Source organism: Argentina silus, assembly GCF_951799395.1.
Source record: "Argentina silus genome assembly, chromosome: 2".
Classification (NCBI taxonomy): Eukaryota; Metazoa; Chordata; class Actinopteri; order Argentiniformes; family Argentinidae; genus Argentina; species Argentina silus.
In genome coordinates, this window is record NC_139656.1 from 9059195 (window position 1) to 9074219 (window position 15025).

The following is a 15025-nucleotide window of genomic DNA, read 5'->3' on the forward strand; positions in this document are numbered from 1 at the left end:
TGTTTGCAGAACAAAAGTAATAGAACGCACTGGAGTTTGAAAAAGAGTACTAATCATGAGGAGGAGTGTGTGAGAGACTCACCCCAGGCAGCAGGCCCTCTGGGGGAGTGGGGGACATGGCCTCTCCGTCTGGACCACGAGCACACAGCTGGGGGGACATGGTGGGGGACTCGTCAATGAAGGGCATGGTCTCTGAGCCGTCCTGGGATTTACGATCCTCCGCAGCATCACCTTCATACCCGTCTGTGTTATAGTTGAAGTCTAGAGAAGTGAGGGGAACGAGAGACAGAGAGAGAGGGAGGGAGAAAGAGAGGGAGGGAGAGAGAGAGGGAGGGAGAAAGAGAGGGAGGGAGAGAGAGGCATCAGTAAAGAGCACACAAAAAAGGATGGGCAATGCCCACATTGATGCAAGCATGCCCTTACAGTGAAAAATCTCACATCACTCTGTCTATGCAACTAATAGTGTCAGGGCCAGTCAAGAGGAACAAAACTCACTTCTAACACAACACTGCTTATCCCGGCTTAAAAAGATCACTGAGACAGCAAGCCATGAGGACAAACACTGTGACTATACACCATGACCAGGAGGAGTGTGACTATACACCATGACCAGGAGGAGTGTGACTATACACCATGACCAGGAGGAGTGTGACTATACACCATGACCAGGAGGAGTGTGACTATACACCATGACCAGGAGGAGTGTGACTATACACCATGACCAGGAGGAGTGTGACTATACACCATGACCAGGAGGAGTGTGACTATACACCATGACCAGGAGGAGTGTGACTATACACCATGACCAGGAGGAGTGTGACTATACACCATGACCAGGAGGAGTGTGACTATACACCATGACCAGGAGGAGTGTGACTATACACCATGACCAGGAGGAGTGTGACTATACACCATGACCAGGAGGAGTGTGACTATACACCATGACCAGGAGGAGTGGGACTATACACCATGACCAGGAGGAGTGGGACTATACACCATGACCAGGAGGAGTGTGACTATACACCATGACCAGGAGGAGTGGGACTATACACCATGACCAGGAGGAGTGTGACTATACACCATGACCAGGAGGAGTGGGACTATACACCATGACCAGGAGGAGTGTGACTATACACCATGACCAGGAGGAGTGGGACTATACACCATGACCAGGAGGAGTGTGACTATACACCATGACCAGGAGGAGTGGGCCGCTGTGAAAGTGGAACTAAACGTTAGGCCTTGTTCCATCATCAGAGGGGAACAACTGTGGGAAATGTGTCGGCCCAATGATGACGGAGTCTGCTTAACAACTACCACAGTGTGAAGTACTAGTGTGAATACATAGTCATACATATAATACATAGTCATACATATAATACCTGTGCAAAGAATACTAGAATAAGCACAAAATAATACAGATTTCCCATTGTCGCTGCAGGACAATTAAGTCAGACTGAGCATAGCCCTGAACGTCTAGAACCTTCTGTTGTGCAGAGTGAGAGAGAGAGCGTTTGAGAGACAGAAGCCCATAATGACTCTGGATGAAAGCACCTCTCTGGCTCTCTCTGCCATCCCATGTCAAATCAACAAGCCATCTCAGATTGTGCTAAAATGGTTTCTGTAGTTAATAGTAAAGTATTCCTGCATCATATTTTGTATAAACAGAGTTTAATTGCTGAGAAACAAGATTATTGATTGTACCCTAATTGGCCATTTTCATTTTGTGGGAGTCATACAATATTCAATAGAATTCAAATCCCAAAACCGATTTGGATTGAAGTCATACCTTATAATGATTAAGACATGAGGAATTCAAAACAATGGTCAAATGTCAGTTATGAACACTCCAAACCCCTCCTTTAGAAGATTTTATCGGCCAGTATGGAATATCAGTTCTCTATGGATGACAAGTAATATGAAGCTGCGACTTGGATTGTTGTTTCTTCATACTATGTTATGTATTTCTGGTTAATCTGGTAATCTGGAGGTTGCCGTGTCTAAAGGTATTAATCATTGAAGTTGTGTGTCTAATGTCCCATTATGCAGTGCGATAGTACCAAATTATGTCCACAAGATGGCGCTGTCCCTGCTATTAGCTGAATAAAGCATGAAATTGTTTTCCTCTTTTGTCTGTTGATTTGACATGGAATGACCCTCTCCTCCTTGCACGGATCTAGCTGTGATACCACTGACAAATGAGTCCTAATTGAAAGATAAAAGTGGTGTCAGACTGCAGCTGAAACTCCCCTTGAGAGGTGACAAGACAATATAGCCCAAAGGTGGGGGCCCAGAGGGGTGGGATCAGCCCATCTGTTTCTCTCTGACATGGATGACAACACAGCCACTGGACCGCCCATCTGTCAATCAAGTCCCCTTACTCAGGCACAAGCGTGTGTTGCCATGCAACACGGTGCCATCTGTTAGCTCAGTGGAGGGTCATGGGGAGGCAGATGAGGCCAGCCTCCATATGCTTTATTCATCACTGGTTATTGAAGCCTTAAACCTTCTCTAAAACTTTCATTCATACTCATGTGCAGCAATTTTTATGACACTGGATAAATCACTCTAGTCAGCATTGATTTTTAATAAATGTGAGGCCAACAGTAGCGACTTTCATAGCAGTTTGATGGGGGAGTGGGGTTGAATTCAGGAAGCATTCGCTGGCATTGGAATAGGCCTAATAGCCTATTCCCAAGCCCAGCGCTCAAACAAACCATATGGGAAGTAAGCCCCCGACTACTGCCTGTGTGCAACGAGAGAACAGCCACCGCAAACCCATTCCCTGATGATTAATACTCTACCCAGTGTGAGGGGAGAGATGAGTGCAGACTGTAAAGGCCCTTCAGAACAGCAGAGAAAATAGGGTGAATGTAGGCCATCGGGGTCTCTGCTCTCCCACTGCCTGCAGCGCACACACACACACACACACACACACACACACACAGCCTTTACTTTTATCTCCACTCTTCTCTCTAGGCTGATTTCCTGAGCTGGAGTGAGAGACCACTGGCACAGCAGTCTGTTGAACAAGCAGTTCAATCAGGCAGTGACCTCCTACAGGTTTTGTAGGAGGCTCATGGCAATCAGGTAGCTTCAGAACAGCTCTGTATATGTGTGAGTCTGTTCAGCTCCTTATGTGTGTTAATGGTTTAGTGTGTGTGTGTGTGTGTGTGTGAGTGCATCTGTCTGAGTGCATTAAGTGTGTGGAAGTGGTCATCATTTCTCCTGATTATCTGTCATTACCCTGATTAGTTCAGTCTAACTGTGACAGATACGGTTGCCCTGTGGAACTGGGAAACACTCATTAAGACCCAGAGGACAACTGTGACCAGTTCCCAGAAACCCTGCGTGTCTGATACTCTGCATTCTGACCAAGTGTATCGGCATGGAGAACTGTGTAGGTCAAGGAGATAAAAATGGGACACCATATATAACCACATTACAGTGCCACAAAACACTGCGCTGCATTACTAATGCATGGCAACAGAGGCTGACTGGTAGTGGTGATTAAAAGACCCAGAGGTGTAGTGTCAGTACCCCCAGAGGTGAAGTTAACCAGATAGGCTCTCTCCTACCTGTAAAAGTGGATTTTGTATGGCACAACTTTTGTGTATCAAGCCATATAATAAAAAACCCCACAATAAATAAAGTTAACCCCAAAGAAAAGCACATTGTGAGAACCCTCATCAGCCAGTGACTGCGGCCATTCCAGCAGAGTCAGCATGTTAACCAACATATAGCCCACATATAGCCAAGTATCAATCTTGGCTAGATTAGGCTAATGAGCACACACATCGAGCAATTATTGAGGCAGAAGCACATCACTCTTTACATTAGATATGTTGTCTCATCAAACAGAAGATCTGCTCTTAGACCCACTGAGGCATTAAAACACTGGCATTAGACACATCTGGTCAGAAACAACTAATTCAAACACACTTTACTGTATAAGAACAGGGAGAACAAGCAGCAAAATACTGTAGGCCTTCATAATGTGTTTACAGCCATTCTCAAATGCAGCAGAGCAGCCATGTGTGAAACATGTAGCAGTAATATCATTGTTCAGACCTGAGAGGGGACAGGAGGAAGAGAAAGTTTGTATATATCTCCATGTAAATAAAACGTCACGAACACAAACAGGGAACAGAAAGAGAGGAAGAGTGTGCTTAGAATCACCTTTCTGGTAATACTGTTGAAGAGGCAGAGGATAAGAAGCAGAAGTGTTTTACTTGTGCAATCCATAAAGCACAAGCAATATTATGCAACATGCTCTTCTCAAAATTAACATTTCAACTAAAATTCACTATGTTGTTGAACAGTGTCTGGTTCAGCTGTTCTAAACCCTTGTGAGTTAACAACAAAACTGACAGTAGAACTGAAGTGCTGCTGAACTAATAATGTAGAGAGGCTATTAAAAGACAGCAGCTTCTGTTCAGATCAAGCAGATTCATCCTGACAATCCAGCTCCTATGTGAGTCAGTAGGGGATTCATGGAATCTCCAGTTGAGCGGCTTCATCACCTGTTATTATCGTTCTAAAGGAGTGGATGCATCTCCACTGAGACACTGATGGGTTTAGACAAGGCACCTTTAACGCGGAGGGACACGACTGACAGGTTAAGACTTTAACATGGAAAGGGAGGGATTGCCTCACCAACTTCAGTGGGCAGTTCTATAGTTCTAGAGAAATGACCAAATACACTCATCCCTGTATCTAAGAGGACTAAACTTTCACCACTCCTAGAATTTCAAGTCAAGCTGAACCTAATACAAAACCCCAAGAACACAGGGACAAGTAAACACACATACACAGCCACACACAGATAACCCTAGCCTTACCATTCTGTGATGAGATGATGGAGCGAAGGACACATGCAGCCTCGAAGAAGAAAGCCATGTGTGCCCTCACCAGGTCGTCTTCTATTACTTCAGAAAAACACACCGAGTCTGACCATTCAAAGTATCTCCACCGAATCTACACACAGACAATTCCCCAGGAGGAAGAGAACACACACCCACACCCACTCCAGAGTGCTCAGCACAGGGCTACGTTAGCTGGAATGGAACCAGTGTTCTCTGTTCTAGCCCTCATTTAAATACAGTCAAATTCCCATAGTCAAAGCACACCTGAGTACAGGAGGAAATACAAAACACGATGTACCGTTCTGACACCAAAAGGTTCCTCTACCTTGACTAACCCTAACTGTGTCATAGCCCTAATGAAAAATTGGAAATAATAATACTAATACTCCCAAATAATAACACTAATACTACCAATACAGCAGTGATATAGGTCAGAGGAGCGTTCTCAAGATATCATCAGTGAATTATGACAGTATGTTTCCACAATCAACTATGGAGGATTTCACAGCGACTGCCTTGGAATAGGAACAATGTACTGCACGTAATTGACTGATTACTGTAAATGACAATAAAAAAAAGAGGGAACATGCCGAGTCATTCAGACAGAAAGATAACAAGTATTCTCAAACAGATATTCACAATGATTTTCAATTTGGCTCAAGTCACATAATAGAAAATCTGTGTGAGTGATAGTTCAATTAAAGTCATCTAAACTGGGTCTATAGACAGAGTTTCCTACCTAGCCAGACTCAATGTCCACTCCTGTCATCCGGTTCATAGTGTAGATTGAACCGAAATTGCTAGCTAGGCTTACTTTGGGCCTCTCAAAGACCTTGTTTCTCCACTACTGAACCACAATAATGAGCTCACCCCTATTTACTGTATTTACTAGCAGCCAGTCAATAGTACTATCTCAGTTAGTAACCTCATCAGTAGTATCAGACGTGTCCCTATACAGATGGAGTAGATAAGAACCACTGAGAGGCAGTGTTAGGGACATATATGGGAACATTCAGAGGTCACTCTCAATGGTACTTCCCTAGAGTTACTACGCACATGATGGTTTACATGAGAGTGTCACACCAGCAGTTAGTATGAGCACTGATCATTATAACATGGAATCAATATTCTAACTGTGTTCTTTTGATCAAGGTTAAATGACTGTGTGTGTGTGTGTGTGTGTGTGTGTGACGGAGTTGAGGTGATATTTCATTCAATGTGGCCTCAACGGCACAGGGAGGGGAGGTCTGCAGCTGATCAATGAGAGCCCCCCTTAATAGGCTGATAACCAGACCTACATGATGAGGTCAAGTACTGTCTGCTGAATACATGGAAAACTGTCAAACAAGGAAAACACACGCACACGCACACACACTCATACTTGCATAGATTCCCTCAGCAAGGGTAGTAGTGGAACACTTAAGCATAGCTCTGTTAAGCTGCTGTATAACTGTGACATATTGAGGATATTCAGGATGTTTAAATCTGGCATGTTTGTCATCTAAAAGCACGGCACTTGGGTACAATTTGTGCCATATATACAAGGTAAGCATTTATTTCATGAGAGCAACATTTATTAAATTGCTTTGAAAGAACTCAATGTAACAAATTACTGAGGTGACATGCTAAAAGGTTGCCATGGCGTCTAAGTTCTGCTGTGCTGTCAGCCAATGCCAGTCACGTATTCTATTCCTACTGTAGATCAGTATCATCTGTCAATGACTGTCCTAAACACAGGCCAGAGAATGCATAAAAACACTGAATCACCATTAAAAAAAAAGATTACTTTTGCAGTGAATCATACAGTAACTTTTAACTGAAAGGTTGTGGGTCTAGTGTGGATACACTGGTTTCTCCTTCCCCTGTGTGTGTGTGTGTGTGTGTGTGTGTGTTGTTGCATAAGCCCTGCCCTGTGGGAAGCCAGCGTTGAGATACAGTGAGTCTGCAGGCTGAACATGCTCTCCTCTGCTCTCCTGCTGTCAGCTCCCATCACTTCTCTACCTCTCCTGACAGACAGCTCCCCAACGCCCCAACGCCCCCCACCCCCCACCCCCAGCCTGTCACAGCCAATACCAGCCCCATCTCCATGGCAAGGCCAAAGGCTGCCATGACAACTCGCCACCATTTTACACAAGCATGTCCTGAATGAAAATTAGATGTGTCAGAGGAGGAGGAGGAGGAGGAGGAGGCTGAGTGTCCAACTGGGACAAGTCTATAAATAACTGAACAAGCTAACAGTAAATATGTTGTCCCCTACAAACAATGCAGTGCCCCTCCTTGTGTGAATTGATGACAATTATTTGAACACATGTCCTGTGGAATAATGAGAGAGGGAAAGAGAGAATATGTCCAAAACTAGAAAAAGAAGTTCCAGAAGAAACTTGCAAAGTCTTATTTTGGTAGTAGAAAAAAGTTTAAAGATGGTTTGGACAATAGATTTCCTGGTTAGCTGAAAGAAAGTGAGAGTCTTAGTTTAGTAGAGCATACAGTTAAAGATGGTATGATTGGTGGGTTGGGTGGATGGATGGTTGGTTGGTTTATTGGTTGGTTGGTTGGATGGATGAATGAATGGTTGGTTGGTTGGTTGGATGGATGAATGAATTGTAGATCAATAGATGAGAGTAGGTTATATGGATAGACACTGTAGATAGATAGACAGATGAAGTTAGATAGATGAGGGAAAGATAGATATATGAGAGATGGATAGAAACTGGTTTGGTTGGATGGATGGATGAAAAAGAGGATGGATAGATTAAAGACGGGAGGTATAGGTCGAATGTATCATAGAAACCCATGTTCGTTCATGCAACTTAAAAAGGCTTAAATCTAAATAGCATCAAAACTCTGAATGGAATTTATTTAAGTGGAGTCAATCTACACATGTTTAAGTTTAATTGAGGTGTGAAGCTTAAAATATAAAAAAGTGGATACATTTTTAAATGTCCCCATTTAGAGCAAATGGCCATACGAATTAATAGGATTTCAGGCAAAATGGGATACAGCACAAAAAGTATAAATGGTATGAAAAAGAAATCATGTAATAGTAGCAGACGTTACTATTGAGAGACATCATTTGTGGTCTTAGGGCGACATGTTGGGACAAAAAAAACAATAAAATTGATGGAGGGGCGGGACAGACAGAAATTTCACAACAAGATGGCGGCTACTTTGGTATTAACGAGCTCAAAGTGTGCCAAGAAAACATTCCCCACACCATTCCACCACCTCCACCATGAGAAGTGGTGAGCGTATGTTTTGTTCAAAGTTTGGAATGTCAGCTGTTTACTACAGCACCCTCCTTGGGCCAATCAATATCATTTTGTAAATTCCGGATATCTATGGCAAGACGCGTAATTCACCCAAGTTTCGTAAAAAATTGTCCCAGTGGTGTCTGAGATACAATGTGTGACATACGAACACATTAACATACAGAGACAGATCCACAGTCCCCTCCCCGACTTCATTGTGACGGAGAAAAAATCCAGAGAGAAACTTTCAGAGGGAAAAGCCACAGCTTGAGTCATAAAGCTAGATAGTGGAGCTCCATTACATTGAGAGGGAGAGTTCCAACTGAGAGACATCTAGTCGCTCATATGCAGAGTAGAGTACACAGCCCTGGGCTAAAGTGACGGCTAGCTCAGAGTAAGAGCTACACAAACTAGGCCTACACACTGTCCATACCTGTGTAAATACCAAATCCATATCTGCATAATTACACTTATTTGAATGACTGCAGGGCACATGGCCTCGCTCTGCTCTAGTTCATATGACTTGATTGAGCTAATCCACCAGTGGTGCCCCTATTCATGGTGCCTGCTGCCAATGGACAAACAACCACATCAGTTTACTAGACCTGTGGTATATCTTAATGTGGCCTCAGTCAGAATGTGTTTCCAATGGCTTCAAACTCCTCTTCTATTCCTGGTTCACTCCCACTCACACCAGGGCTTGTCAATACAGTAAATGGTGTCATCTGCCTCCCCTGATTGTGTGGCTGAGTGGACCGGTGAATTAAGCTCTGCCTGGCACCCAGCTGACACACACCCTCCCCTTCCCCCAGTACCCTATTCTCCAGTAGACTGGAGGAATGATGGCTGTCGTTAGATCAGGAAAATGTTTCTCTGATGTAATAAAACTGAAAAAATGTCTGTTTGGGGGGGGGGGGTATACTGTAACAGCTTTGCAAGAGAGAGAGAGAGAGAGGGGGGGGGGGGGAGGAGAGAGAGAAAGAGAGAGGGAGGACAAGGCAGGAAGGGAGCTAGAGCTGCAGTATGGACAGAACTCTCAAAGCTCAGCCTCGAAATGAGAGCTTTCAGCCATGCCAGCGATACAGCAAGAGAGTCTTTAAGCTTGTGCGGTTAACTGAGAGAGTGACAGGGCAGATGGATTCAGTTAGGCTGGCCTTTTAGGTTGTGGAAAATATTTATTACCGTCTTCCACTGAGGCGAGCTAAGACAAACTGCGTTTGGGTGTGAATGGGTGTAACCATACCAGCAGTTGACTAAGAGCCCTACTAGTCTGGTTGCATCTGGTATCTCTCTCAGACCTAAACTAGAGCAGCTACTGGAGCAAGACCGACCGAAACGGCCGGTAGGAGCTTTCCTGTCACTTCTTCGCCTCATGGATGCTACCTTTATCCCTCACCAGCTGGGTTGTGGCTGTGCAGTGCAGTTATGTGATGGGTGAGTGGGCCAGAGAGACCTGCTAATGCATACATCACACAGCTCAGCTCTCCACTGGCTGCTGCAGAGTGACAAGGAGATCCATCACGCATATACACACACACACACACACACACACACACACACACAGAAGAGGAAATGTCTGAAGCACAGCCTTTCCATCAATAACACCGCATCGCAGAGACACTCCAAACTCAGTGAAGGTAAAAGCTAAAAAGGATGCCACATACATCATCAACTGACAAAGATTTAAAAAAACAAAAAAAACAAGGGACAAATTGGTGATTCTTGATGGTGTCCAAGCTACCTGACAATAGATGATTTACCCTAGCTTTGCTCTTGACTCTTCTACATTATGTAGTGACAGATTTGAACACTTTAATATTATGTGTGGGTGTATACAAACCATCAGCAGTGAACTGGTGTGTGTTTGTGACAATGTTCCAGGACATAAATGACTAAGTGCCAGAGCAGAGCTAAAATGGCGGACAGTCCACAGGGAGTGTGGCATTTACAGAGACAGACTGACAGACAGACACTCTTGTTTGCAGACTGTATATCCACATTACAGCAGGTAATTGCTGTTCTGCAAATCATGTTGTTCCAAGCCTGTCTACAGCCCTCCAATTTGCAAATAACTAAGGCAATAAATACAATACTGTATGTTGCTGCAGGAGTGAGAAGCAAATATTCCAATGAAAAAGTTCTGCTGCCTTGCTCAGCACCTTCCTGCAGTGTTCTACAGGGGAGAGAGAGATTACGTAATCTATGGCAGCTACCACCAAGTCCTGCTGCTTGCTGGCACAAACAGACTTTTTTTGTTGAGCTTCAGAACAAATTGCCACTGCATAGACACAGGGAAAGGCTGGGCTGGATTGCAGGCAGTTGCATATTTAGCAGTGAGGACAGGACACAAACACTGTGCCACTCATCTGGAGAGCTGGTCTCTGGAGGGCTGCAGCACACCTTAATGTTTCTTTGGGGAGGTCATTAAAAGAGAGAAACCGTGTGTGTGTGTGTGTGATGGTCTGTGTGTCTAAGCATGTTGTCCGTGTGTGTCCTTGTGGCAGTGAATGTGTGTGTGTGTGTGTGTGTTGTCGACAACATATTCCACAGCACCATCTGTGCTTCCCTCTGAAGATGGAAAGTAGCTCTACCATAACAGCATCAAGGAGATGTTTCTCTCAAGAATGGACTGGCACACAGCAGAGAGCCTATGGAGAGAGAGAGGGAGGAGAGGCAAACAAAGACCTGGTACAATTTACATCCTGGTCCCTGTGAGATAATAGCATGTACAGCCCTGAGGAACCATGACAACGAGGCACACAGGATTTATCTGCGGTGTTGTGTATGTCACACTATACATTCAGCCCTTTATGCCTCCCCTGCACTGACAGACAACCAGAAGGTGACACGGGGGAAATTAAAGTAGTTATTAAAGCTCTCCATACAGCACCGGGCTGCTACGATAGTCAAGCTCATAAAGAACATGGCCATGGTTGGAGGCAACAACATTACACCCAGCCAAGCCGCTGTGTAATGGAGGAACTACAAGCATCGTTTAAAAGTAATCTAATGTACTGATACACTGAGGGTTAACCACTCTCACACAGGGTGGGACACTGCAGTCCTGGAGGGTGTGCAGGCTTCTGTTGCAGTTTATAGCTCTCTAACATGGCTGAATATAAACAATAAAGCCCATGATACATTGATTCATTGATAATCAGGTGTGTTAGTGCTGGACTGGAACAAAAGCCTAAATACAGAATCAAAAGGTACAACCTGATTTGTCTTTAGAGTGTGTTCAGCCCCAGCAGCAGCAGCAGCAGCAGCAGCAGCAGCAGCAGGACAGAGATTGTGCTCTGTATGAGGGAGCAGCCAGACTCAACCTGTGCAGTTTTCCCCATGAAGGAAGTTAGTGAATCCGCAGAGATCAATATAGCTTATGCACTAATCAATATACACCAAGGAAACCCGCGCTGCTGATACAAACACACTCAGACACGTGAGCACACACACACTCGCACTGAAACAGATCTGTATGGAAGTGTCTGAAAAGAGTGGTTGAGCCACGCAAGGAGAGGTTTTTAATTTGTGTTGCCATCTGAGCATTAAATTGGAATTCTTTTACACAGAAGCTCTGAACATTTGGACTGGGCATGCAACAGTAGACTTGAGCTATTTGTTACAGTAGCTATGTTCATTACACAGTTTGGCTTAAATTGTAAAACCAATCATACTCAATCATATCTATGATTCAAAGCATATTCCGCACAGCAACTAATGCCCATCATTAACTCCAATGGGGTTCATACCGCATCCTGCCCAACTACCTCCACTCCTCCAAATGGCCATTTCAGTTGACACTATACATCTAGCCTACTACAGGTTTTTCTCTATTTCTCTGGTGGCCATGAAAGGGATCATTAAATAGCCTTGATTTGACAAATGAGGAAGTAGAAGGATATAACCTAGGATCCACCTGGAAGTGCTCTTTACTGTAACTAACCTTACACAGTTAAATAACACTGGCGAGGCCTATACACCAATTTCTCACAGATCACTCCATGAATGTGGTGTAAGATAAGCTAACCACAATAAAACAGCAGTGGGAGGTGTAAATTACCTGTTAAGAACTGTGTCCACTAGCAATATACCGTATGGTGTGAGGACATACAAATATGTGCTAACTCATTAATATGTACATGGGTAATATCAAAATAATATTCCAGATGGTTTTCCCTGCCAATGATGAACTGTAACTAGTAATACAGGCTCTCAAATGAAGATACAACCTCTCAGTGATAGCCTAATCCAATACTCTGTTGTGAATTCCACTCATAAAACAATAATTATATAATAATAATAATAATAATAATAATAATAATAACAACAATCTGTGCAGTCTACTCCTCAAGAGGATAAGCTGTCCACTAAGGACGGCTAAGCTAAGAGATGCTAACGCGCAGTAAAGTGCTGTTTCTACTTGAATGTGAGAGGCTTTGTGAGTCATATTTAGAACAGGGTCTTTGTTCACCTGGTGGAGCTGGTCTGCAGTCACTGTGATCAGGGAGATAATGAGGCCAGCTAGAGGAGACCAGTGCTGCTACAGGGGCCTGGAGGGCCCAACTTTGATGTAGCTTTTCTAAAGGTCATTAAGCAGCTTGAGTCCCTCACCTCAGATAAGTCAACCAGAGCAGCCGGATCAGGAGAGAGTGGTGCCTTTCATTACAGGCTGTATCAAAGACAGGACGAGGAGAGAATGGTTGTTGTTTTGCAGCTAGCAGGAGCATTATCCACATCCAATAAAGATGCTAGGGTCTGAATGAGAATAGAAGAGCAAGAAATATCACAATTAGCCTTAACAAATCACTAGACAAATGAGTAGATTTGTTTTTCCATGTGGGCTATGTGACAATCACTTAAAATGTGTGGTTGAAATCCACAAATGTACAAAGTGCTTGACACAGGCTGGACCAATGAAAGGAAGACAGGAGAGTGCAGCTTTTTATGGAAGCAGAGGGAACAAAACAGAGGAAATGACAGGGCCAGCTCTCATCAGATGAGGCCGCTCTGCCGTATGCCTGCAGAGAGAGATAAGGACCCCCACTCTCACACACGCCATATGCATACATCACCATCACCCCCGTAACCATGGCACCCTGCTCTATACATTCTAATTAGCTGCTATCCCCCAGATACTGGTGAGCAGCGCTCCTCTTCAGTGATTTCATGTATGAGGGTTACCAAGATTGCTTCACTCCCCCCAAAGAATGGGACATTCTGCATTTTGCATCCATGCACACATATGTACTCACTTGTATGCAAATACAAGCACACACACACGCTCACATGCATATACACACACACCTCCCCCGAAACCCAGCACGTGATACATGTACCTCGACCAATATCCTCCCTCCCTCTAGCCTGAAGCAGGTACAGTGCAGGGCGGTGTGTTATAGTGCTGCTCCATGCCATCACACACCCACATACACGACTACAGCACAGTACAGCAGAGTGGAGTACACTGATCTAGTGTGTGGGCATCTGTGGTTGTAGTGGAATTGTTGGTGCCAATGGGGAGGGGGAGGGCATGATGCAATCATCCAGTGCAACAACACAATCTCAATCAGTTAAGCCCATTTATAATGGCAGCCTGCCTGTTACAAACCAGGGTACACCTGGACACCACAGGGCGAGCCAATTCATTCCAGAGATGACACTAGTCCAAGGATGACACAGAGCAGACTAGCATAGAGATAGAGGGATACACTAGGTGCTGCTGGACCTAGACAACAGAAAAGTTTCACATCATTTCAATCAGGAAAGGTATGAATTCTGATCCAAATGTAGGAATGAAAGGTAGAGACATATTCTCGAGGACAACAATAGAACAATAAAACCACACTCCAGAGGCTTGTTCAGTGCAATGCGGTGAATAAAATATTACAAGAAAATAACTGTTTTAAAGAACACATTTCTAAAGGTTGTTTCTGTAACATGGTTTTGTAACGTCCTGAATAAACCCAAGGTATCAGAAATGCCTGAAACAGCCAGATGTAGGAGAGACTATGAGACATGCAATGCATGGAGTCCATTCTGTCCGTTCTCTTTTAAGCCCTGAGCTGAGGCTGGGATGTGTGTGTGTGTGTGTGTGTGTGTGTGTGTGTGTGTGTGTGTGTGTGTGTGATGTAATGCTCTTACAAAAAAAAGGCCTTCCTGCCAACATATTTGCATACAGTATTCTCACCAGCAACTAGGGCGAAGAGAACTCACGTGGCAGCACTGCTAAAAAAGATGGAGGAGGTCCATAACCTGTGTAGGTGTTATGTTATGGTGAAAATGTGGAAGAGAGAAGCTCCAATTGAAATCTATGGTCATTCTGAACTACTGAACAGGTGTAGAGGAAGCGTGCTGGTCCTATCCACAATAGAACAATGTTGCTTGTTTTCAATCATCTTAACAGCCAGCCAAGACCTACAACAGATGAACTGACAGCATGCTGTAGAACAACCAGTATGTAAATTGATTGCTGCTCCTCTCTGTATTCAAATCAGAGATAACTGAACGCACGCACGCAAGTTGAATCCGCAATCAAACACAGAGGAATCTAAATCTTAGAAAGCTCTACCTCTCCCTCTCTCTTTCCATCTTGCACCTTTTTTCCAAATCTGACAGACACATCTAACTGCCCCTCCCAGCTCTCCAGAGCATAGAATACATTATGTAGGTCAATTGAGCACAACAGTGAAATCACATATTCCTTTACCTTACAACTCCGGCCTGAACCCTGCCAACCATCAGTCTTCCGGTTCGGCTTCTCCTCGTGGTCGAGACATGAGGCTTGTTAGATGGATGGAGGAGAGAAGAGACTACCTGCCCAAAAGATTTACTCTTCCTTCACGGTCGATTCTAGTCCTTTGTGCAAATACATAGCCCATCACCGAGGTAACAAGACTGGCCTTCATGAGTGTT

The 15025-nt window shown here is 44.2% G+C and overlaps 1 protein-coding gene across 3 annotated transcripts in view; it reads right to left on the bottom strand.

The window, feature by feature from the left end:
* Positions 1 to 15025, bottom strand: part of abr (ABR activator of RhoGEF and GTPase) — a 106221-nt gene that overhangs the window by 68705 nt on the left and 22491 nt on the right. For 2 of the 3 annotated variants that reach the window (XM_083695858.1, XM_083695857.1), the window contains exon 2: positions 83 to 261. In XM_083695858.1, coding sequence (XP_083551984.1) covers positions 83 to 261 — 179 coding nt within the window. Of the gene's footprint in view, positions 1 to 82; positions 262 to 4841; positions 4903 to 15025 lie in introns of those variants that run through there. The other variant, XM_083695859.1, reaches the window with a different exon arrangement.